General features: G+C 50.9%; 1 protein-coding gene across 5 annotated transcripts in view; it reads right to left on the reverse strand.

Annotated features, from left to right (window-relative positions):
• The window catches only part of GRB10 (growth factor receptor bound protein 10), a 191,161-nt gene that overhangs the window by 114,517 nt on the left and 51,892 nt on the right, over positions 1-24,752 (reverse strand). For all 5 annotated transcript variants that reach the window (XM_042914000.1, XM_042913974.1, XM_042913990.1 and 2 more), the window contains one exon: positions 5,706-5,774. In XM_042914000.1, coding sequence (XP_042769934.1) covers positions 5,706-5,756 — 51 coding nt within the window. In that variant the 5' untranslated portion in view covers positions 5,757-5,774. The remainder of the gene's footprint in view (positions 1-5,705; positions 5,775-24,752) is intronic.

Here is a 24,752-nt window from a genome sequence, read left to right on the forward strand (position 1 = left end):
ACAAGTGGGGGAAGAGGGGGGGGAGAGAGAGAGAGAGAGAGAGAGAGAGTCAGTCCCAAGTGGGTTCCTCGATGTCAGCACAGAGCCCAACTCGGGGCTTCAACTCATGAACCATGAGATCAAGAACTGAGACGAAGTGAAGAGTCAGACACTTAACCAACTGAGCCACCCAGATGCCCCCAGAATCAAAACTTTAAATAATTTGCAAAACCACTTATAGGTAAGCGTCCCACCTGCTGGGACACTATCATGAAATAAAGATAAGGGATGGGACAACTTAAGGGATGTGTAAGAGCCACAGTGAGGAGAAGGTACCAGCCACAAATTTCTTGGAGAACACAGAGTCCAATAAAACGTCCTTTTGTGTAAGATTAAAACAGAAGAAGGGGCGTCTGGGTGGCTCAGTCAGTTAAGCATCCAACTTTGGCTCGGGTTGCGATCTCAATGTTCATGAGCTCGAGCCCCAGGGGGGCCTCAGCGCTGACTGTGTGAAGCCTGCTTGGGCTCAAGTGACTGATGGGATTATTGTGCTTTCTCTGCCCCTCCCCAGTTTGTGCTTTCTCTCTCTCTCTCCCTCTCTCTCTCAAAAATAAATATTTTTTTTTAAAAATGAAGAGGTTACAGAATCCCTCTCCGGTTAAAAAAAAATTAAAAATAAAAAACAAGCGACGGACTTTGGGAATGGAATTCACTTCTAGGGACGGATCCCAAATCGAGACTACAGGGATGAGGTCATCCCCCGGCCCCTCCAGACACTGCCAGCAGATGGAGGGGTCTGGTGTCCCCAGATGTCCGCGGACCCAGCAGAAAATCCACAGCTGGCTGTGCTCGGCAAGCAGCAAAGCGCCATCCGCGGGCTCTGAGTCTCGTCCCTGCGGCCCCAACCACGAGCGGACGAGCCAGCGGACACAGGAGGCTCCACGGGGAGCCCCCGTCCGTCCTTCAACAGGAGTTGGCAAACGTCTCCGGTGAAGGGCCAGACGCTACTCAACTCTGCTGGGGAGCCTGAGAGCGGCCACTGACGAGATGTCAACAAATGAGCGTAGCCGTGTTCCCGTAACACTTCATTTATAAAAGCAGGCAGGGGGGCAGGACTGGCCCACGGCCGTCGTCTGCCAGCTCCCGCGCCGGAAGAGAAGGTTCCGGAAGGCTCAGCGCCACGGAACTGAAATGAAGCCAGAGGAGCAACTCGCAGCAACCACCGGGGGCTGGGACAGGATGTAGGAAACGACCCAGCAGGCAGACGGTGGCGGAGAAGGAGCCACCAGCAGGCTCGGGGCTCTGACCTCCACCCCAGCAGGTGTCTCTGCGCGACAGGATCACGAGGACGCTTTCCCAGACATCTGACTTCGAACACGAGCAACTCAGAAGTCAAGAATGACAATTACAGAAATAAAGCTAAAATACTCAGAATAAATATTTGGAAGTTCAAGCATAAGCCTGATCACCTGTATCACGTTTACACTCAAGCATTTCGGTGCCACAGCACAGCTCAACACTGTTCACGCATTTCACCTGAACCCATCACACTGCCTACTTCCAGCATTCTTCATAAGGATAATAAACGCTGCTTTTGTTTATAGTGAATAGATAAAATGCACCTTGAAATAGGTGCATAATCCCTTCCTCAAAACCCTGGGGGCTAGAAGTAGGTGGGAATTCAGAAATTTTTGGATTCGAGGGGCTCCTGGGTGGCTCAAGTGTCAGACTCTTAATTTAGACTCAGGTCTGTGCTGACAGCTCAGAGCCTGGAGTCTGCTTCAGATTCCGTGTCCCTCTCTCACTGTGCCCCTCCCTTGCTCATGCTCTGTCTCTCTCTCTCTCTCCCTCTCAAGAATAAATCAAAAACATTAAAAAAAAATTAAAAAAAAAGATTCTCCCTCTCATCTCTCTCAGCCCCTCCCCCACTCACAATCGTTCTCTCTCTCTAAAAAACTTTAAAAAAGATTTTAATGGAATGGAGAAAGATAAGGCAGGGTCCAGGGTGGCCTAAGAACGTAACCATTATGCACCTACAGTCCATAGCTCTGAACAAGTCGAATCGAATTCTCCTGTGACGTGAGAAATGACAATACTTCTCAGTTTAGAGCTTTGGGGGTTTCACTTTTTAATTATTTTTTCATGTTTATTTATTTTTTTCATGTGTATTTATTTTTGAGAGAAACAGAGACAGAGAGTGAGCGAGGGAAGGGCAGAGAGAGAGGGAGACACAGAATCTGAAACAGGTTCCAGGCTCTGAGCTGTCAGCACACAGCCCGACACGGGGCTCGAACTCACACACTGTGAGACCACGACCTAAGCCGACGTCGGACGCTTAACCAACTGAGCCACCCAGGCGCCCCGAGCTCTGGGAATTATAAAATTGCAGACCATGGGCTGCAGGCGTCTATTTATAACCCCCTCCCCCCCAGACGCCCTGTTCCTACGTGGCCAAAGTCTAACTTCCCCCACCTCCCCAGGCCAGGATTTTCCTCCCTGCATCCTTCTGCCCAGTCCTGTCTGGGCACCACCCACGGCTCTGGGCGCTTCCTCCAGGGAGGCCTCCTTGACCTCCTTTCTCCCCCACCAGCCTATTTTATCTGCCTCAGAATCATTGTCATCGTTCACAATCATCTTATCTGCCAGCTGTCCCGTGTCCGCCTTCCCAACTAAGACTCATAAGCCTAGGGAACTTGCCTGCCTCGTGCAAAGCCACCCACCCCCCTAGCTCAGACACTGTGTCTGGCACAGTGACCAAGGAATTAAAGGTAACTATCTTGGGCCGGGTGTCCCAGACGTGGTCACCCCCGTGCTGGGCAATTTCCATGCCCTTGCTCCAATCCCCACACGACCTGGACACCATTAACCCTTTTGGGCCAGCAGGGAAACTGAGGCACAGGAGTGTTACAAGATCCACCCCCCCACAAAGGCCACCGAACAACGACAATATCAGATTTTAAAGGAAAACTCTAAATCTTAAAAGTGAAGCTGTTTGTTCTCTATTCCACCGGAAAGCATGATAACTGAATGCACACGCTAATTTGGGTGCTTCTGGGTCCGTAAAAAAACCCTACATCTCGGCCACTCACTGACCGAAGCCCGTTATCTAATCCGAGCCCCAGCACATAAGGAACAACTCGAGTCAGAAATCCGATAGTATGCTAAAGATCTTAAGAAATTCTTCTCCACGAAGACTTGGGAGATTCCTTTAAATTGCCATAATTGCAGATTGCTCAAGACTGGAACTCACTGTAAATCATGCCATTTTCTGAGAAATTCTGCAACAGTCATCTGATTTTCCAGGAACAGTGGATGCCAACTGCCAAGTCTGGCTGCTGCATTTTTACGAGCGGAGGACCGTGCCGTCAAATGCCACCGAAAGGCACGACTGAGCATTTCACCGAGGGGTGACAGAGTTTCACTGGGGTTGCCCCCCACACCCCCTCCACGGCTTTCTGGCTTATGCAGAACTGCCTTGGGCATCGGGGGCGGCAATGACAAACAGCTAGTGCGTCTGTGGAGAAACGCATGACCTTTCCTGGGTGCTTCTGCTGTCTCTGTGAGACCCACAGAAGACTGAAAACGGAAGGAGGGGGGCGGAGGGAGGCAAGAGGGTCTTTGTGCCATCACCCTTCCCTCCATCAGGTCCGCTCTGTAACCAGCTGGAGAGGACACCTCTCCACCAACTTTCAGACGGACTCCCTCAGGGACAGTTTTCCACGTAGCGCACTGATCTTTTCCATTTGGAAGCAATGGTGTGAAGTGCAAGGCGGCAGGCCAGATGATGGGTACAATCTGCACCCAGACAACTGGCCACAGCTAAGGGGCCACGGGAGGATTGGACCTATGACCCATGAATGCAGCATGGAGCTTTAACCAACAGGGTAAAGCCTCTTGTTTAAGTTTATTTATTTATTTGGCGGGGGGCGGGGACAGAGAAAGATGGGGAGAGGGGGAGAGGGGGAGAGAGAGAGAGAGAGAGAGAGAGAGAGAGAGAGAGAGAGAATCCCAAGTAGGCTCTGCACCGGCAGCACAGAGCCCAGTGTGGGGCTCGAACTCACAAACCGTGAGACCATGACCTCAGCCGAAATCAAGAGTCTGACCTTTAACTGACTGAGCCACCCAGGAGCCCCAAGGCCTCTTTTAGGAATAAGCAAGCAACCATGGCTTAAGCAGAACACCCTTCCCACTTCTACTAGGCGCTGGTCCTCTTTTCCAGCTTGTAACTCGTTCTGGCCTCGTCCCAAATTCAGTGGCTACCACGAATGGTATTCCTAACATTCAGCCTTTCTTGGAAGGTTCACTTCACTTTGATACCAAAACAACAACAACAACAAAAGATCAGGGGCGCCTGGGTGGCTCAGTCAGTTAAGCGTCTGACTTCGGCTCAGGCCATGATCTCACGGTCCGTGGGTTCAAGCCCCACATCAAGCTCTGTGCTGACAGCTTGGAGCCTGGAGCCTGCTTCAGATTCTGCGTCTCCCTTTCTCTCTGCCCCTCCCCTGCTCCTACTCTGTCTCTCTCTCTCAAAAAGAAATAAACATTAAAAAAAATTTTTTTTTTTTTTTTTTTTTAATTAAAAAGAAAGCTCTCTGCAGCCGATGAATAAGCAAATTTTCATCACGGTCGCTAAAAAGTGACTCGACAGACCAAGGGAAGGAAACACAAGTTCAGAAAAGTGCAGAACTCCGGTCAAGGGTAGAGCATACGGAAGGGCCTCAAAATCAGGGAGCCATGCTGGAGAGCTGGAGGCCAAGAGAGACAGAGAGAGAGAGAGAGAGAGAGAGAGAGAGAGAGAGAGGGAGAGGGAGAGAGAGAGAGGCTACAGGTGCTTGACGTGCTAAAGGACCGGTAAGGATGAACCAGGCACCATCTGTCAAGTCCCAAGAACCAGGGTTCATTCCTTCAAGGGCAGCCCTCCACCCTGCAAAGTAAAAGCTCAAACAAAACCGTGGTTCAGAAGGTGGGGGCACCTGGGCGGCTCCGTCCCAGGGTTGATCCCAGGGTTGTGGGATCGAGCCTTAAGTCGGGCTGACGCTCACGTCGCTGACGGTGTGGGGCCTGTTTGGGATTCTCTCTATCCCCTCCCCCGCCCCTCCCCTGCTCATGCTCTGTCTCTCCCAAAATAAATACATCAACTTTCAAAAAAAAAAAAAAAAAAGAAAGAAAACATGGTTGTGAAGATGAAGGAAATTAACAGGAAATTCACCGAGCAGCCCAGGAAGAGCCCGGGAAACCAGAGGAGCAGATACGAACTTGTCCTCCACAAACCCCCACCTGATGCTTCCAGGTGGAGGGAAAAAGGACCCAGTTGGGGGGGGGGGGGGGGGGGAGAGGGGGAGGCTTCCACCCCCAAAGCACAAGCTGCACCCAGGCCAGGAAACCTTCCTCTCCCCGCGTGGTGCCCCAGATGCTCAGGTCTCTCTGGCTGAACATCCCCGCAGCCGCCACTCGAACGGGCCATCTGGAGGTTTGGGGCCCAGCAGACGACCACGTGGCGCCTGCTTTATCCCAAACACCTCTTCCCACACATCAGAGGCAAGACTGCGCCACAGTGACAACCCTTTGGAACCCGGAAGCCGTGGCCGAGGAGGACACGTGGTAAGATCTTCCAGAACACGCCGGTGACCCCAGTGCAGACATCCCCCCTGGTGACCCGTCGTGGTTACTGACCACACGGGTGCCAGCTCCGCCTGCTGGCATGCGACGTCCACGCTCCCCCATACCTGGTGGTACGGATGGTGCAAGAAGGAATCCGGGCAGCCGGCTAAAGCCATGGGCTCCTTCTTCAGCACCTGCAACAGAGACAGACCGTGAGAAGCAGCCAGACGGGACACCATGGTCACTGCTCGCAGCGCGTTCCAGGGCGACACATCCGAGCCGGTGGCCCCTGGACACCCTCGCGCGATCAGGCACTCAGGCGGGAGGTCTGCTCAAGGGGTCCCCGCTTTTCTTCTCACACAGAGACTGGCACCGGCTACGGAACCCTGGGAAGGCCGTCCGCACGGTCACAGGATCCATGGGGCGCGGGGGCCCTCAGAGGGGTGCGGGGGGCCGCCGGCCCCCCGCGGAGGCTCCCAGGGACCGCCGGGCTCCTTTGGTCATTACAGATATTAACACCCTGAAGACCTGATCTTCCTTTGGGGAATATGGATTGAGCCTCATTCCAATCAAGCACCGAGGAAGCTGTGTGTGGTCAGGGTCTCCCGGGTACCGCCCGTGTGTATGCTGACTCTCCGGCCGCAGCCGAGATCAAACCACTGTTACGGGCATCTGACGCCCCCACTGGTGTCACACTCTCCCTGGAGGCATGGTTCTGTGACTACAATCTCTGACAATGACATTCACAGAAATGGACTTCTGAACGCACATTAAGCCTCTCCTCGCTTCTGTGTGAGCTGCAAGTAACATGAGCTGTATTCAAAAGCCCATCGTGGGGGCGCCTGGGTGGCTCAGTCAGTTAAGCACCCGACCCTTAATTTCGGCTCAGGTCACGATCTCGCAGTTCGTGGGATCGAGCCCCGCATCAGGCTCCACACTGACAGCACAGAGCCTGCTTGGGATTCTCTCTCTCCCTCTCTCTCTGCTCCTCCCCAGCTCGTGTTCTCTCTCTCTCTCTCGAAATACATAAACTTAAAAAAAATTTTTTTTCTTCTTAAAAGCACATTGGCTCCTACAGTGAGATCCCAATAAGCACGAAACACAGACCCTGTCATTTTCGTTTTTAATCTGCTGCGGCACAAACCACATGCCTGATGCATACAAAGCAGACAGTGAATCTCCCTCCCCTGTGACGCAGAGGACGGGTGGGGCGGGGAGGTTAGGGGCAACCAGCAGCTTGGCCCGGACTCGGACGGGTCACCCATTTGCCTCTGAACACAAAAAAACCAAGGCCAAACTTCCATGAAGCGAGCTTCTCCGAGATCCTTCCTTCTAAAGCTCAGCAGTAATCAGAGAGCAGGGGGAGGATTCCGGGAACAGGGAGGAACCAGGGACAATGTCTTCTCATGTGGAAATCATCGGACGCTGAGAACATTTTCAGGAATGGTAGCAATGAACGCTCTCCATCATAATCGGTCCCAGAGGCGCCTGGACCATCGGCCCTTCTTCGGCCCAGCCCTGCTGAACAATTCATAATCCCTGGCCACGAGAGGCTTTTCTCGAGCCTCTGCATTTGTGGCTGTCTTTCCCTGCTCCACCACCAGCTACCTTCCTATGCCCTGTAGGATTGAGCTCAGGGATCACCTCCTCCAGGAAGCCCCCTCAGACTGCCTCTTGCCAATCAGCACTGCTCCAAGATGGCTCACTCAGTCAGTGTCCACTGGGCTTCTGGCATCTGGATCCAAGCCAGTTTCACAAAGAGGGCACTGGTGGTCATCACTGTCAACCCCTTTAGAGCAGGAAGAAAACACAGCAGCTCTAGGACGGCCACCCCACCATGTCCAGGAGCCGCCTCCAACAGGACTACCCACCTCTCCTACGGTGTCCCCAGACGAGGCCCAGGCACAGGCAGGTGTCCTGCTATTCTAGAACACAGGGTCTCCTCTGAGGCTGCCTTTCGGAGGAGCACGAACAATGAACACTAACAAGAATCCCTACAACGAGGCAGCAAGGACACCGAGCTTAAAAAAACACTTTCTGGGGGCGCCTGGGGGGTTCAGTTGGTTAAGCAACTGACTCGACTTCAGCTCAGGTCATGATCTCATGGCTCATGAGACTGAGCTCCACGTTGGGCTCTGTGCTGACAACGCAGAGTCTGCTAAGGATTCTCTCTCTCCCTCTCTCTCAAAATAAACAAATAAATTTAAAAACTTTTTCTGCTCCTATACTCAGAGCATGGAAGGTCCCACTTCCCTGAAGTCATTTTACTACAAGAAAAATAAAGACTATTTAGTCAATGGCTCATTTCTCTCAATGAAAGAAAAAAGGAGAACGGAAGAAACAGGACAGGCAGGAACTGCCCAGGACAAGATAAACTGGAGGCTGGGGGCAGTCAAATCAGAATCAATGCTGTAGACAGTACAGTCCATGGACGCAAAATCCCAGGAACGTGGACAACAGACCCCAGGGAGAACGCATCAAACAGAGTGGCAAAAAGGTTGAACAGTCTGCAGTTCGGCGCAAAACTCGGGGTGCAGAGAACAGAGCCCGGCTGAGAAGGGAACACCACCTTCCCCAGCCGATCTCGACCCCGCACCTCTCACGCATCTGGGGCAGAGTGAAGATTCTCTGACCAGACAGTCTGAGTTTTTCAGAATTCAGAAAGGAAGACTCACAAAAGCTTCCCAGGGGAATCCTGAAAGACTCTAGTGGGGCATAAAAGTAAGGACATTCATTCCGTCAACCAAAATAGCAACAAAATCGGGGCGCCCGGGCAGTTCAGTCAGTTGAGCACCCAACTCTTGGTTTTGGCTCAGGTCGTGATCTCGCGGTTTCGTGTGTTCGAGCCCCGTGTGGGGTTCTGCACTGACAGTACGGAGCCTGCTTGGGATTCTCTCTCCCTCTCTCTCTTTGTCCCTCCCCCACTCACGCTGTCTCTACCTCTCTCAAAACAAATAAACCTAAAAAGAAAGATAGCAAAAAATTCGAAGGTAAGACCCAGTCATGGGCTGAAGCGTGTCCTCCCCACAATTCAAAAGTTGAAGCCCTAATGCCCAGGACCCACAACGTGGCTGTATTTGAAGGTGGAGGTCTTTAAAGATGTGATTAGCTTAAAATGAGGTGTTAGTGTGGCCCCCAAGTCAATGTGAGGGGACCTGAGGACACAGACACACACAGAGGGGCAACTGCGGGAAGACACGGGGAGAAGACGGCCGTCTACACGCCAAGAAGAGGGGCCTCACGAGGTCCCAGCCCTGCCCACACCTCGATCTCAGACTTCAGCCTCCAGAGCCAAGAGGAAATAAATTCTGTTATTTGAGCTGCCCAGTCTGTACAATTCTGTTAAGGCGGTCGGTCCTGAAAAACTAATACAGACCCAAGATAGGAAAACACTACTAAATTGCTCTTTCAGCTCAAAGGAACAGAAGTGCCCTAAATCTGTAACATCCACTACCAGGCAATTATGTTTTCTCTTAAGTGTTTAGGATCCTTTAATCCATCTGCACAGAAACCAGAGAATGACCTGTAAGAGGCTGCTAGGCTGAAGGGAAGAGGGTAGGGGCCATGGAAGCCCTAACAAGATGGCGGGAGGGCCCCACGAGGTAACTTGCCACTCTACTGCATGGGCACAGCTGTGGCTGGTCACCTCCCTCCAGCCTTGGGCAAGGCCAGTAGCCCCCAAGCCTGTAAACCTGCCTGGCCCATAAGTCAACCTGGGCCTATGGTAGCAAGTCTCATGCGTCCGTGTGTCCAGCATCCAGTCGTTTAATCCCAACACCGACCTAGCTGCTATTCTGGAAGTACTCTGGGGAAGTGGTTGACATCTGCAATCACTGGACTTTTAGGCAAAGGGGATTACCCTCCCTACAAGAGGTGGGCCTCGTGCAATCAGCTGAGGGCCTTAAGAGCAAAGACTGAGATTTCGCAAAGAAGGGATCTGACCTCAAGGCTGCAGCAAACTCCTGAGTTTCCAGACTGCCAGCCTGGCCCAGGGATTTCAGACTTCTCAGTCCCCAACAATCACGTCAGCCAATTCCTTAAAATAGATCTCTTTGTATGTACACACACATGTTCGGTGTCTCAGGAGAACCCTGACGTATACACCCCAGCCAACCACGGCCAGATCCCAGGACCACACGTGGTGTCTCCTGTAGGCCTCCCCAGTGCCTATCTGAGTCTGATGACTCTGCGTGGTCAACCTCCCAGCCCCCGGCCCTTCTCCAAACACACCCTCCACCTTCTTCAGCCCACAGCCTCCTTTCCCTGAGCAGGCTATTTTTCTCCCTTTCGCCCACATCCCCACGGGCCTTGGGAAGGGGTTAACACCCTTCTGGCCCCTTAAGGACCCTCTCGGCACCTGTGCTAATGGCTGCCCTGTTGCCCCACGCCCCCTTCTGCCACTGCTCCCCACATTCCTTCCAGCTCACTCCGTGCGTGCTGCCCTGCCCAGCCTTGTTTGCCTCTGGAACTCTTGGACATGTTCAACACGTGGAGACACGTAACTTTCCCCCGAAGCTTCAAATTTAATGGGTGTTGGAGTGCCAGAAATATCACATACACATGCCAATGTTATCACCTAAATACGACCTTTGAAAGCATTTACCAAATGAGATTGCTTCTCAGTCAGAATAACAGACATCCCGTAAGTCCTGCTGAGTAGCTCCCTTTGGGATGAGAACACTATAGTTCGATACACTAAGAATATCAGAGTAATTCGAGTCTCTAATAAAATGTATCAAACCCAGAGCTCTCATCGGATTTAACGGTGAAAGATAGAAAGCTTTTCCCTTAAGATCAGAAACAAGGTGAGGATGTCAGTTTTTGCGTCTTCTACTCAACATAGCATTGGAAGTTCTAGCTAGAGCAATACAGCAAGAAAAAGAAATATAAAGGCATCCAAATTGGAAAGGAACTAATACAATCTCTGTTCACAGACGACACGATCTTATCCATAGAAAACCCTAAAAATTACTAAGACGCACACATAATTAGAGTTAACAAATGCATCAAAGTTACAGAATGTAAGATAACACACTAAAACTAGTTATGTTTCTATACTCCAACAACAAAAAAATCTGAAAAAGAAATGAAGAAAACAAATCCATTTGAAACAGCATCAAGAATAACAACTAGGAATATATTTACCTAATGAGGCAAAACACTTGTGCACTAAATATTACAAACGTCGCTCTAAGACTATAAAGGAAATATAAACATGGAAAACATCCTGTGTTCATAGCTGGGAATATTTAACGGTTTTAAGATGATGACAATACCCAAAGCAATCTACAGAGTCAGTGCCATCCCTCACAAATTCCCCTGGCATTTTTTTGCAGAAATCGATTAAACCTTTCTAAAATTCGTATAGACCCTCAAAGGACCCCAAACAGCCAAAAAAAAAAAATCTTGAAAAGGATGAACAAGGTTGGAGGGACTCACATTTCCCGATCTCAAAACTGACTACAGGGGCGCCTGGGTGGCTCAGTCGGTTAAGCGGCCGACTTCGGCTCAGGTCATGATCTCGCAGTCCGTGAGTTCCAGCCCCGCGTCAGGCTCTGTGCTGACAGCTCAGAGCCTGGAGCCTGTTTCAGATTCTGTGTCTCCCTCTCTCTGACCCTCCCCCGTTCATGCTTTGTCTCTCTCTGTCTCAAAAATAAATAAACGTTAAAAAAAAAAAAAAAAATTAAAAAAAAAAAAAAAAACAAACCAAAACTGACTACAAAGCTTTGGTGATAAAGACAGTGTGAAATGGCTGAAGGGCAGATGGAAAGACCAATGGAATACAACAGAGCCCGCAGAAATAAACCCTCACGTATGATGGCAGGCTGATTTTCAACAAAGGTGTCAGGGCCATTCAATGGGGAAAGGACAGCCTCTTCAACAAGCGGTTTTGGAAAAACTGGATATCCACATGCAAAAGGATGAGGTTGAACTCCTATCTTACACTATCACTGAACATTTATTCAAATGGATCAAAGACCTAAACCTAGACGTTAAAACTGTAAAACTCTTACAAGAAAGCATAAGAAAAAGTCTTCATGATGTTGGATTTGACAAAGACTTCCAGTTAGGACACCAAATGCATCAGCAACAAGAAAAGACAAATCAGACTTCATCAAAATTAAAAACATTTGTACCAAGGATACGATCAAGAGATGGCAAAAACCCATAAAAAAGGACAAAATAGTTGCAAATCATTTATTTGATAAGGGATTAATATCCAGCATATATAAAGAACACCTACAACTCAACAGTGAGAAAACAGGCCACCAATTTAAAAAATGGCCTTGACTAGACATTTCTCCAGGGAAGATATAAAAATGACCAATGAACACATCAAAAGACACTCAACACCACTAGTCATTAGGGAAATGTAAATCAAACCACGGTGAGATACCACAGAAAACAAGCATTGGCGAGGATGTGGAGAAAGTGAAACCCTTCTCTGCTGCTGGTAAGAATACAAAATGGCGCAGCCTCTGTGGAAAACAGTATAACAACTCTTCAAAAAAATCAAATGGAGAATTAATGTTATGTCCAGAAATTCTATTTTTAGGCATAAGCCCCAAAAGAAGCAAAAGCAAGGACTCAAACAAGTACTTGTTCACCCGTGTTCAAAGCAGCATTGTTACAATAGCGAAAGAGTGTAAACAACCCAAGTGTCTATCAACAGATGAATGGATAAGCAAAAGGCAGCATATCCATATGACAGAATATTATGCAGCATTGAAAAGGAATGCAGGTTTGACACACGCTACAACAGGACGAGCCTTGAAGAAGTTATGCTAAGTGAACTAAGTCAGTCGGGAAAGGACAAATGTTGTAGGATCTCGCTTCCACGAGGCCGTCTACAAACAAAATGTAGAAGTGAGCAGGGGCTCGGGAGAAGGGAGGGTTAATGGATACAGAGTTTCTGTCTGTGATAATGAAAAAGTTCTAGAAATAGACAGCCATGGTGGTTAGACAACGTTGTGAATGTAAGTAATTCCACTGAATTGCACACTTAGAAGGGTCTAAAATAGGAAATTTATGTTTTATATGTTTTATCCTCTTTTTTATTTTATTTTTTAAGTTTATTTATTTATTGAGAGAGAGCAGAAACAGAATCCTAAGCAGGCTCTAAAACATCAGTGCAGAGCCCAATGTGGGGCTTGATCTCACGAACTGTCATATCATGATCTGAGCCAAGATCAAGAGTTGGATGATTAACTGACTGTGCCACCCAGGTGCCCCTATCTGCTTTTTTGAAACATAGAAAAGATGGCTGTTCAATGAGCTTCCTTTAATAAAATTTAAAACTTTTGCTAATTTTTTTTTAAATGTAAGCATGAGATTCTGCAGAATTTCTTAGGATGTTAAAACTTGAAGATGGATAAAGCAAGGCTTGCAAATATCACTTATGTACAAACTTTTTAAAAAATCTTTTTTCATGTTTATCTTTGAGAGAGAGAGAGAGAGAGAGAGACAGAGCATAAGTGGGGGAGGGGCAGAAAGAGAGGGAGACACAGAATCCAAAGCAGGCTCTAGGCTCTGAGATGTCAGCACAGAGCCCGACACGGGGCTCAAACTCACAAACGGCGAGATCATGACCTGAGCCGAAGTCGGACGCTTAACCGACTGAGCCAGCCAGGCGCCTCTCTTTTTAATTTCCAACATGCTTCCTGGTCACACCAGTTTTACCACTTGGAATTGGTTAAGACTTGTCCGTTTTGGTCTCTCTTGACCAGCAATGCCCTCTCTGCTCTGTGACTCTACGTCACCCAGCTGTCTGGCAGGTGAAATGAAACCCCCACCGCAAGCCCTTGGTAAAATCCATCTTGCCACCCGTACCTGACAAAGACTGAGACCACGGTCGTGATCTGTGCTCTCGTGGAGACTGAAACCCTCATCCTGCTCCTGAGCAAAAAACTTCACTTCTAAACGTCCTACAACAATACAGGCTCGATGACACACTGTGCCACTTTGTAAAGAGTTCCACATTTATTTTTTTTTTACGTTGATTTATCTTTGAGAGAGACAGAGCATGAGCAGGGGAGGGGCAGAGAGAGAGGGAGACAAAGAATCCCAAGCAGGCTCCAGGCTGTCAGCACAGAGCCCGACATGGGGCTCGAACCCACGAACAGTGAGATCATGAGCTGAGCCGAAGTCGGACACTTAATCCACTGAGCCCCCGAGGAGCCTCACGAACTGCACATTTAAATCATCAGCTGACTTCTCAAAATGATGTGCTTGGTACAGATACTGAGGAAAAGCCTCCTAGGCTGGTTGCTACTAGAGCTTTCTGTAACAATAAACGGCATTCTCTCTAACCGTTGTAGAATGACGAAGAAATTGTACCCGTGACTGCTGTCCTGTCTTCCTTCAATTAAAGAGGCTTACTGCTACGTTCATCTCGCTGTGTGGATTCCATATGTCCTTTTAATTATGAGTCTGTCCTTTGCCAGAATCCCATTATAAATAATGTATTGGAGTCTATCCATTTTAACGGGGTTTTGAACTTGTGATAAAAGTTTAAATAATCTTCACCATGAAGCCTAAACTTTCTTCCTTATTAGACAACAGTTCAGAAAAATAGTTCAAGCAGAGCCAAAAGTCTGCTGATGCTAGAGTCAACATTTTTCTCAACAACGTCAATATTTACACTTCTGGGTCCAGCAGCTGGACTTGAACATGCCTTTGTTCTTTTTGTTTCATGTTTATTTTTTTTCCTTTTGAGGGCAACTTCTGCTAAATGATGGTGACGAGACCATCCTAAGATTTTAAATGTTGCACCCAAAACCGCTTTTTCTGAGTTTCTCACTGAATCTCTGGAGACCGGCAGGCATACCTATGCCTTTCTCATCACAACCTACTGGGAATTACGCTCGTGGCCGATTTCAAGTGTCTGTCAACCCTTCCCATAGCGGGGACCCCGTATGCTACAAATGTCAAGATGCTGGCAGGCGCAGCGAGGGACCCGGCATCTCATGTACACCTGGCTCGTATCACCTGGCAGAGTGCTCAGTGTGGGCTCAGGATCCACGCGATCCGCTCTGATTTCCTCCTCTGCTCTGTTTTCCTTACTGAACACACATGACCTTGATGTCAGCTGCGGCGATGGGATATGACCCACGATGTGAAGACAGGTTCAGGTTCAAGTGTGTACGTGGCGCCTCTTGCCTGAAAGTTCACCGCCTTTTGTGGCACACACCTGCTGCCCACCGGCCCCCTCCCCCTGCCCGCACCCCTCCCCTGCCTTCCTGGTCCGCCCTGGACGTGGCAAACACCTGAGCTCCTGAGCGTGTCTCCTCCTCTGACCTACTCTTACGAGAACTGAACCAGCCGCCTCCAAGACCCCTGAAGTCACCTGCAGGGTGGCTTCCCTGCTCCGCCGAGGACAGCACACACTGGGGGACTCTCTCCATCTTCACTTGACCAGAAATCCAACATGTGCATTTCACCCTGCTGGGGAAGCCGAGACGTCTCCTTAAGGCACTTACTTTGTTCCCTCCGGCGTGCCTGTTTCCTACTTTCTCCTCACTGCCTCCTCCTCAGGACACTCAGGCGACAGCCTGGTCGCCCTCAGCTCCTGACGCTCCGCACAGCCCAGTGCCAGCTCGTCGCCCTGCGGCCCTGCCCTGCGGCCACAGCCAGCACCTGACACGAATCCTACAGCACTTGTCAGAGAGCGACTAAATGCCTTCTCGATCAAGAACTTGGTCTTGTTCCTTGCTCCGCCGAGGACAGCACACCCGGGGGGACTCCAACCAGACCAACCAGCGTAACTGCTGACGGGCAGGCTAAACAAGAACATTTGATTTGGAAGTAAAAGCAAGTAAATAAATAAATGAAAATAAAATTGAAAAAGAGAAGCTGCAAGTCTTAAAATAAATCACGGGGGGGGGGGGGGAGGGGGGCGCCTGGGTGGCTCGGTCGGTTAAGCGACCGACTCTTGATTTCGGCTCAGGTCATGATGTCACGGTTCGTGGGTTCGAGCCCCACTCTGGGCTCTGTGCTGGCAAGGAGCCTGCTTGGGATTCTCGCTCTCCCTCCCCCTCTAACTCCTCACCCGCCTGTGCTGTCGCTCTTAAGAATAAACTCAAGGGGCGCCTGGGTGGCTCAGTCGGTTAAGCGGCCGACTTCGGCTCAGGTCATGATCTTGCGTTCCGTGAGTTCGAGCCCCGCGTCGGGCTCCGTGCTGACTGCTCAGAGCCTGGAGCCTGTTTCGGATTCTGTGTCTCCCTCTCTCTCTGACCCTCCCCCGTTCATGCTCGCTCTCTCTCTGTCTCAAAAATAAATAAACGTTAAAAAAATTAAAAAAAAAAAAAAAGAATAAACTCAAATAAATAAATAAATCACTGCGGGACTTTTTAAAAAGAAAGCGATACCTCCCATAAAAGCCGGGGACCCTGCTCTTTACCAGGCCAACATTCAGGATATATTAAGGTCATTGCTTGCAGAGCTGAAAACAGCATATTCACATTCTAACTCATAATAAAGGCATTAGAAGAAACTAAGAATACTTCAAACATCAAAGGGAAAACAGAAACCAGGTGACGAAGGTAGCATTCACAATTTATTCAGAAGATGGGTGTCAACAACCCGATTCCCTTCGTTTCAAAATAACATCCAAAGTATTCCAATGTAAAAAAAAGAAACATACTCAAGGCACACTGAAACAGAAATGCTCTGAGAAGGGGGCCAGGAAGGGAGGGGCAGAGACGCAAGAACAGGACGCAAAGTGACAAGAGAGGGGACAGGGCCAGCAAAGTGCAGAGCGGAGGAAAGACATGCTAATGTACTGCGGACAGCAGAGGGCATGTTCGTGACGAACAACAGTGCTCAGCCTTTCTCCTCCAAACAAGAAAACATCCACATATTAGAATCTCAAATGAATGGACATAATACTTCGATAAGAAATTTACATGAAAAACAAGAACTCCACGCACAGAACAAAAGCAAAAGAATACGGTATTTTTTTTAATCATGTGGTAATTTTATAGACATTAATAAAGAAAAAAATTTGGGGGGCGCCTGGGTGGCTCAGTTGGTTAAGCGTCCAACTCTTGATCTCGGCTGGGGTCATGATCTCGTGGTTCGTGAGCTCGAGCCCCAAGAGAGGCTCTGCACTGACAGCACGGAGCCTGCTTGGGATTGTCTCTCTTCCCCCCTCTCTCTCTCTGCCTCTGCCCTGCTCTCTTTCTCTCTCCCTCTCAAAATAAACAAACTAAAAAACTTAAAAAAAAAAGAAATTTGGATGGGGTGCCTGGGTGGCTCAGCCGACTGAACATCCGACTTCGGCTCAGGTCATGATCTCACGGTTTGTGGGTTCGAACCCCACGTCGGGCTCTGTGCTGACAGCTCGGAGCCTGGAGCCTGCTTCGGATTCTGTGTCTCCCTCTCTGTGCTCCTCCCCTGCTTGTGCTCTCTCTCACTCTCTCAAAAATAAACATTTAAAAATAATTAGAAAAAAGAAATTTGGAGACTTTAATGAAATTAGAACTTTTATTTAAAATGTAAGCCAAAAATCAGAACAATCTTAAAAAAAGATCCTTAGGGTAGAAAACTCTGGAGATAAAAAGGACTGAAGCCCGTACTCCTCCCACCTTCACCCCAACATATAAAGAAAGCCATGGACTTAGATGTTCTTACTGTCAATTATTTCCATTTGTCAAGACAAAGAAAAAAAGAAAAAAGAAAAAGACAGGATTTCTCAAGTGCTTGCTGAGACCACGTAGTGGGCTGGGTAGGGATAGTTATGTATGTGTACAAACACACACACACACACACACACACACACACACACACACACACTCACCCTAGTATCATTCCCGCGGTTGACAGGCGTGAAACGGAGTGCAGTGGTCAAGGTCCTGGGGCCAGTGACGGGAAGGGACAGAGGAGGTAACAAAGGTCAGTCCAGAAGTACACGCCCACAGTCCCGTGGTTGTTAAACTGTGGTCCCCAGGCACCACCTGGGCACCTGCTCACACACAATACTGCAGCCCAGACGCTGACCCACTGAATCAGAAACTGGGAGTGAGTCCCAGGGGGCTCCGTGTCTCTGGCCAAGCCCCAACCACAGGGCACCTCGGGTGCCTGGGCTGCACCCCAGACCAGCAAAAATAAAATCCTGGGGACTCAGGCATGATTTTAAGCTCCCCAGTGTTTCCAAAGCTGAGAACCACTACCCTCCTCTCTTTGGTTTACACTGTTAATCCTTTTTTATGACGTGTGCAAGGGGAACAGAATTGGGAAAAGACTGCAATAAAGCCTCGAAGACTCACAGTTCGCTTTCTGGAAGCTGGGGGGTAAACCATATCATCAGTTCCTCAAAATGCTCCACCCGAATCCTAAGGGCCAGATCCCTGGCTGGAAGCTGTAGCTGGTACGTTCTCTGCCTTTTACAAATCTACCCCTTTTTCCCATGGAAACAGAACCCACTCTAGAACACCGATCGAAGGGTGAAAGTGGGAGATGCGGCAGGCCAGGACCCATCTTGACGGCCGGCAGGAGAGATGGCCTCATCACCGCAACGAGGTCTGGACATGACCGTACATGGGAGAAGGACCTTGGGCTTCATATTCTCAGCCTTTGGTAAGAGACTTGTTTGGAATATTCTATTTAAGAGCCCACAGTGCCTTCCACCCAAGTGCTTTGTTCAGCCTCCTGACCGAACACAAGCTCGAATCCTTGAACAAGCCACGTGGAGATACTACTTCTGTCCCCACCGGACAGGCCAGGAGCCCGAGCAGAAGCAGCTTGCCTCCGGTCACCCGTGCCGGCCAACTGTGTGGTCAGTCCCTGAGATCCTCTCTGCCCCAATCCAGAGACCAGATGCGGAGTGCCCAGGAACGGGATCCGGTCCACGCGAGCCAGGAGAGGCCGACGGTGGACACTGACCCTCTGTTTCCAGCAGCCCCAGCCCGTGGGCACCAGGCCTGAGAGCCGGGCCTCCCTCCGCCGTGGTTAACGCACAGGCGTGCAATCGTGTGCTGAGTCCGGGATGGGGCTCCTAATCCAGTTCCTGAAGGCTCCCGTAAGGACTGACCCCATGGACTCAGACGCATCGCTAGAAAAGTCAAGAAACAAACGAGCCACAGAGAACAGCTGAGACGATGCACAGGCCCAGAGGCCTCCCGACCTCCGTCAGAAATGCATTACCACGGAAAACAACAGATTCTCCGGATCGTGAAATGAGGGGGTCGGTGAGAATGCCATGCACCGCCTTCCCAGAAGTGGTGGGACACTCCCTGAGCAGATGGCGAGAGGGAAGCCACATTTGCACAGAGCCCCAGACAACCCTGACACCCGTGAGGGGGCCGTCCGCACTTCACAGATGGGGACGTGTGCTCAGATATGAGGGACAACCTGGATGGACCTCATGGTCAAGGGAAGCTCGTGGGACCAGGCACGGGCGGCAGGCCTGGGAGCCGGAGCAAAGGAAGATCTCCTGCAGAGGAGGGCATCCGACCTTGTGTGACCAGGGAGACACCAGGGGAAGAGGAGAAACCGTCGTTGGTTTTAAATTTAAAATGGGGGTTATTTACACTTAAACCTAAACTTGGGGTCCTTTTAAAAGAACTTGCTTTCCAGGGCGCCTGGGGGGGCTCAGACGGTTGAGCGTCCGACTTCGGCTCAGGTCACAATCTCGCAGTTCGTGAGTTCGAGCCCCACGTTGGGCTCTGTGCTGACAGCTCAGAGCCTGGAGGCTGTTTCGGATTCTGTGTCTCCCTCCCTCTGACCCTCCCCCATTCACGCTGTCTCTCTCTGTCTCAAAAATAAATAAACGTTAAAAAAAAAATTAAAAAAAAAAAAAAAAAAAAAAAAAAGAACTTGCTTTCCAGGGCGCCTGGGGGGTCCAGTCGGTTAAGCATCCGACTTCGGCTCAGGTCATGATATCACGGTTCCTGAGTTCGAGCCCCGCGTCGGGCTCTGTGCTGATGGCGCAGAGCCTGCTTGGGATTCATTCTCTCTCTCTCTCTCTCTCTCTCTCTCTCTCTCTCTGCTCCTCCCCTGCTCATGCTCTCTCTCAAAATAAATAAGTAAAAATAAACTTTAAAACAAAAAGGAAACATAAAGACCCTCCCAATGAATAATCGCAACATTCTGTCCTCTGGCACGACCTGAGTAACTCACCACCAACGGAAAGACACCAGATCCCTCTGGGGAGGCGAAAAGTCACATAGTGAAGTCAACGTCTTTTCTCATATTCCGAGGACTGCGGGCCCTCCCCACCAGCTTCCCTGGGCCCAGGCCCCCGTCACCCTGCGATCCCTGCACCCCAGCTCGTCTACCTTGGTGTCCCCAGGGGCTCCGTCCTCCCTACCATGACTATTTCTTGCACTAGGAAGAACAGGGGGCGGGGAAGGTTTCTGTCCATCGCTCCTCCTGCAGCTTTGCTGTCTGTCTGCAAACCTCGATGAGACAGATTCCAAACCCACTGCCCCGAGCTCCGTCTGCAAACCCCACGGCCCAGAGACACCCCCGCCACACAGGTCCCAACGTGCCGAAACCTGAGTGCCCGTCCCACAACATCCGCCCCGGACACCGGGCTTAACAGGGTGAGTCTCCTGCCCCACAGCCACTCAGTCCGCCTGCACAACGTCTGTCCCTTCCCTCCTCTTGTCCCACCGCCACACGGTCCCTGCCTCTCTGCTGCCTACCAAGCACCCCACATGCCCACTGAACCCACCTACCAGCAAGAGCTTGTCCCGGGCCCTGCCCTCTGCCTCCCCCGCCCATCCTCAGTACCCCTCGGCCATCCCAACAGAAGTGTGGTTCTCAACGCTGCTCTCATGTCACAAGTCATTCTTTCAAACTCCTGGCCCCAGCCCCCCCCCACCGCAGCCCACCTAACTAGCACCCATACCTTAGAGAACCGTCCAGGTGACAGGCAATATCCGGGCAGAGGGCAAGGCAGGGAAATAAGGCACAAGTTACCCCCAGCCCCAAGGATCTCCGCCCTCCAACCTTCTTACTGATCCGAACCTACGTTAGCTGGACACAAGGGTACGTCTTTTTTCCAGCAAAGCCGGAAACTATCTGAACGCTCTACGTGTCCATCCATCACAAGGATGCCAATGTGCGTAAGTCCATGAACACCACGTCCGTGTGCGTGTGTCACGCGAGGTGCGTGGGTTTCTAATTCAATTCCACTCCAACGCGGCTACGAAATTATACGGGAAAACACTCACAACTCATCACGTCTTCTACGACTACCTGTTCTCTCCGCTCCCCGAATCCACCCGGCCGGCCCTGTCCCCGCACTCCTGAACCCGCATTCATCCAGGATCCAGGCTCCAGGCCTCCGGCACCCGGAATGGCCACCCGTTGGACTCAGGGCCCATGAACACCTCCCAGGATGCCAGGACACCACCTCGCTCGCGTGCTCCTGCTTGGTCTCCACAGCAGTGACCCTCTGACACTGAGACCTCTAAATACTGGGGGCCGTCACCCAGTTCTCAGACCCCCTCCCTCCGGCGTGATGCTCCTTTCTCTCTGTCCCTGTAACTATCACCTTGTGTCTTTTCCAGGACCCGGCCCCTGACTCCCACCAAGCACACACCCGACTCCTGCCCGCTGCTGCTTGGCTGTCTGCCCACCCCCCGCCCCGGCCTCTCTGACCTAAGTGTCCACCCTCAAAGGCCCCCACTGCTTCTCCCAATCAGCACATGCAAACGCCCTCTGCCCACTGGCTCGGGCAGAGACACTGCATCATCTGTGAGCCCAGCCAGCTCTCTCTTCCACACACCTGCCGCCCCCCAGAGGCATACCCTAACTGCCACCCCCGACCAAGTGTGGTCCGAGTGCTCGGTCCCCGTACCCAGCTGCTCGACTGCAGACCTCCCGGCAGAGAAGCCAGGGTGGTCCTCTTAAAATCAAGCCCCCGCCTGCACTGCTCTGCCCTCGGATCCCACGCTGCCAGGGACCCTGGTCCTCAAAACAGCTGCTGGATCCCCTCTGACAGGCAGAGACACAGGGGAGGGAGGAGGGCACCGGGGGCGGACGGGGAGGAGAGAGGGGCGAGAAGAAGAACGGGCCACAGAGCAGGTCAAACCACGTCTGGAAGGTGCTTCATCTGGCTACACGCTGCGTCACTACGGGAAGCCACAAAGTTGAACTGGAGGAAAAGAAAACCATTTGGCGGCACATAAATCCCGCCTATTTTACCAGGAGGTCCTTCCCGCTCCTGTGAACATGAAAGGAAGGTCAGAACAGGCTCCGGCCGTCGGTTCTGATTGTTGCGTCCTCGTCAGGATTAAGAGCCAGGCCAGAGCGGAACCAAGGCCGGGTTCAGGCCCTGCGCCCACTATCCCGTGGCCCACAGACGGTCGCAGGGTCCCTCCTCACCCGCCAGGTGGGAGTGAGATGCGGCTGCCTGACATGGGCGGAGGTCGTGACCACTGCTGGCTCAGGTGCTCCTGACCCCTGACCCCTCTTCCCTCGCGGTTCTTCTGTCCACGCCACCAATCCGTTATCCGCTGCCCTCCTACACAGCTTCTCGCTCCTCTAAGGGAAAGCTTGTATTTACCCCAGTTAAAAATCCCCCCAGTGTAGATACAGTCGAGCCCTGAGGATCATACCATAAAATCTTGGATTGCGAGGAGCTTGTCCTGCGAGGGTTCCACAAGACGAGCAAACGTTTCTAGCAAATTTTAACTTGATAAACGAGCGATGTCTTGCGATACGAGTCGTACGGGACGCCAAACGTCACGTGATCACAACTGAGCTACAGGTCCTTGAAGTGCGCTTTGAGATACGAGCGCTTTGGATGACAAGCGTGTTTCCGGAATGAATTATGCTCTCAAAAACCAAGGTTTTACTGTAAGATAATGTATCTTCTTAAGGGTTTGGCCTGGACGAGATGCGCTAAATGCAGGAACACACCTCGCAGGAGGATGGGTGTCTCCTATCTCTGCAGGTGGACACGTGTTACCCACGGGGCGAGGAGGGGGGCGCCGGACAAACCCACACGGCCCCCCTGGACACCCGCTGCCCCTCAGCAGGGCCCTGACGGCAAGTGGGGACACGCCTGCCTCCGGGGCCAGGCGGGAGGGCAGGCACCTCGCTACTGTAAATCACTGCTTGGGGGCCACATGTGGTACAGACTGACATTAACGAGGCCACACTAGAAAGGGGAGGCTCCATGGCGGGGGCCGAGTTTGGGCCAGTGGTGGGAACTGGGGAGCTGGGGAGCGAGGAGGTGGGAGGAAGCACAGATGTAGGGGACACAAGATACTTCAGCAACGCAGGATGGAGCCCCAAAGCCAGGCCGGGAGAAGCAGCAGAAAACACTCAGGGTGGGACCACGGGAAGGAGCCCATTGCTGGACACTTGCTGGGGGGTCGACTTGCATTTTCCTCTTCCTCCCCCTCCTTCCAGCCAGCACGTGAGGCCGTATGCAAATGAGGAGCCCACAGCCCAAGGTTTAGGCAACAGGTGCACTGAGGTTGTGGCCGGGACTGGGGCCTCGGGACCAGAGCCCTCTGGGGATGGAGGCCGGTCCAGGTAAAAACATAACCTTATCTGTTCTGGCCACATAGACTTTGAGGGAAAACAGCTCTGGTCTCATGGACAGGGCGGGACCCACCCCCCAAAAAGGAAAAAGCTACTGAGGCCATTTCTTTCGCAACCATCATGGGAAGTCCTGACTCCTACTTCAGGAAGATGTGCTAAATGAAAATACGTATTTTTTAGAAACTCTGCTTTTCTCACCTAAATAAAGGGTCAAAATGGGTCTCTAAAACCTAGAGGACACTAAAACTTCTTCAAACGGCACAATTCTAGAGGTTTACAAATGCATTAATCTCTTTCCCACGCGACTTGGATTTTTATTAGAAAATTCCTTAACGTCTAATAGTAAAATGGAATTTTAAAATTGTTCTGTTTAAGGGGCGCCTGGGTGGCTCAGTCAGTTGAGCGTCCAACTTCGGCTCAGGTCATGATCTCACGGTTTGTGAGTTCGAGCCCGCGTCGGGCTCTGTGCCGACAGCTCAGAGCCTGGAGCCTGCAGCCTGCTTCGGATGCTGTGTCTCCCTCGCTCCCTGCCCCTCCCCCACTCATGCTCTGGCTATCTCAGAAAGAAACATTAAAAAAAATTTTTTTAATTGTTCTGTTTTCAAAAAAAATAGATTTGTATCTATTCTGGCCACACTAGTCCTACACTATGGGAGTCACAATAACGAACCACGAAGGGGCACCTGGGTGGCTTGGTTGAACTTCCGGCTCTTGATTTTGTCTCAAAGTCATGCCCTCAGGGTTTCATGAGTTTGAGCCCTGCTTCAGGCTCTATGCTGTCAACATGCTTGGGACTCTCTCTCTCTCTCTCTCCCTCTCGCTCTGCCCCTCCCTCTCCCCCCCACCCCCACTCAAAATAAATAAATACACTGAACAAAAAATAACAAACCACCAAGAGTTTTTCTTCCGAAGTTTGCAATTGGCAGGATCTGTTATTTTTTTTTTTTTTTTAACGTTTATTTATTTTTGAGACAGAGAGAGACACAGCATGAACGGGGGAGGGGCAGAGAGAGAGGGGAACACAGAATCGGAAGCAGGCTCCAGGCTCTGAGCCATCAGCCCAGAGCCCGACGCGGGGCTCGAACTCGCAGACCACGAGATCGTGACCTGAGCTGAAGTCGGACGCTTAACCGACTGAGCCACCCAGGCGCCCCAGGATCTGTTATTTTTGAAACAACATGTTCCCGCACTGGCCCTGACGATAACTAATAATAACTAATAACATTGGTCACAATAACTAAAAAAGCGATAATCTCTGGGTGGAGCCCCCACATCCATCACACTCCCTCCGGACCCTCAGATATCAACTCGCTTGTCTACAAAGCGATTTGTCAAAAGAAGCCCTGACAGGACAAAGAGGGGCATGTCCAGAATGCCACCCTCCTCTCTCCATCCCCCAGCCCAGCTTCAGGACCCAGGTCTGCTGCTTCTGAAGGCAGGGGATGTTTAGATCGAGCATTCGACCAGAGGGTACTTGTTATCGTAAATCCCATCGCGCGTTACTGCATCCTTCCATCTTCCTTTCATTGAGACTGTGAACTCAGAAAAAATGAACCCCCCTTCAACCCAGAACATTCTGCAGCAGCCTGCTGGCCCAGACACTCCGTCAGCAATAGCATCCCCAGGCTGCCCCTACTCCCGGAAAGAAACAGGGAACGTGTATTTCTTGACAG

This window comes from Panthera leo, chromosome A2, assembly GCF_018350215.1.
Source record: "Panthera leo isolate Ple1 chromosome A2, P.leo_Ple1_pat1.1, whole genome shotgun sequence".
Lineage (NCBI taxonomy): Eukaryota > Metazoa > Chordata > Mammalia > Carnivora > Felidae > Panthera > Panthera leo.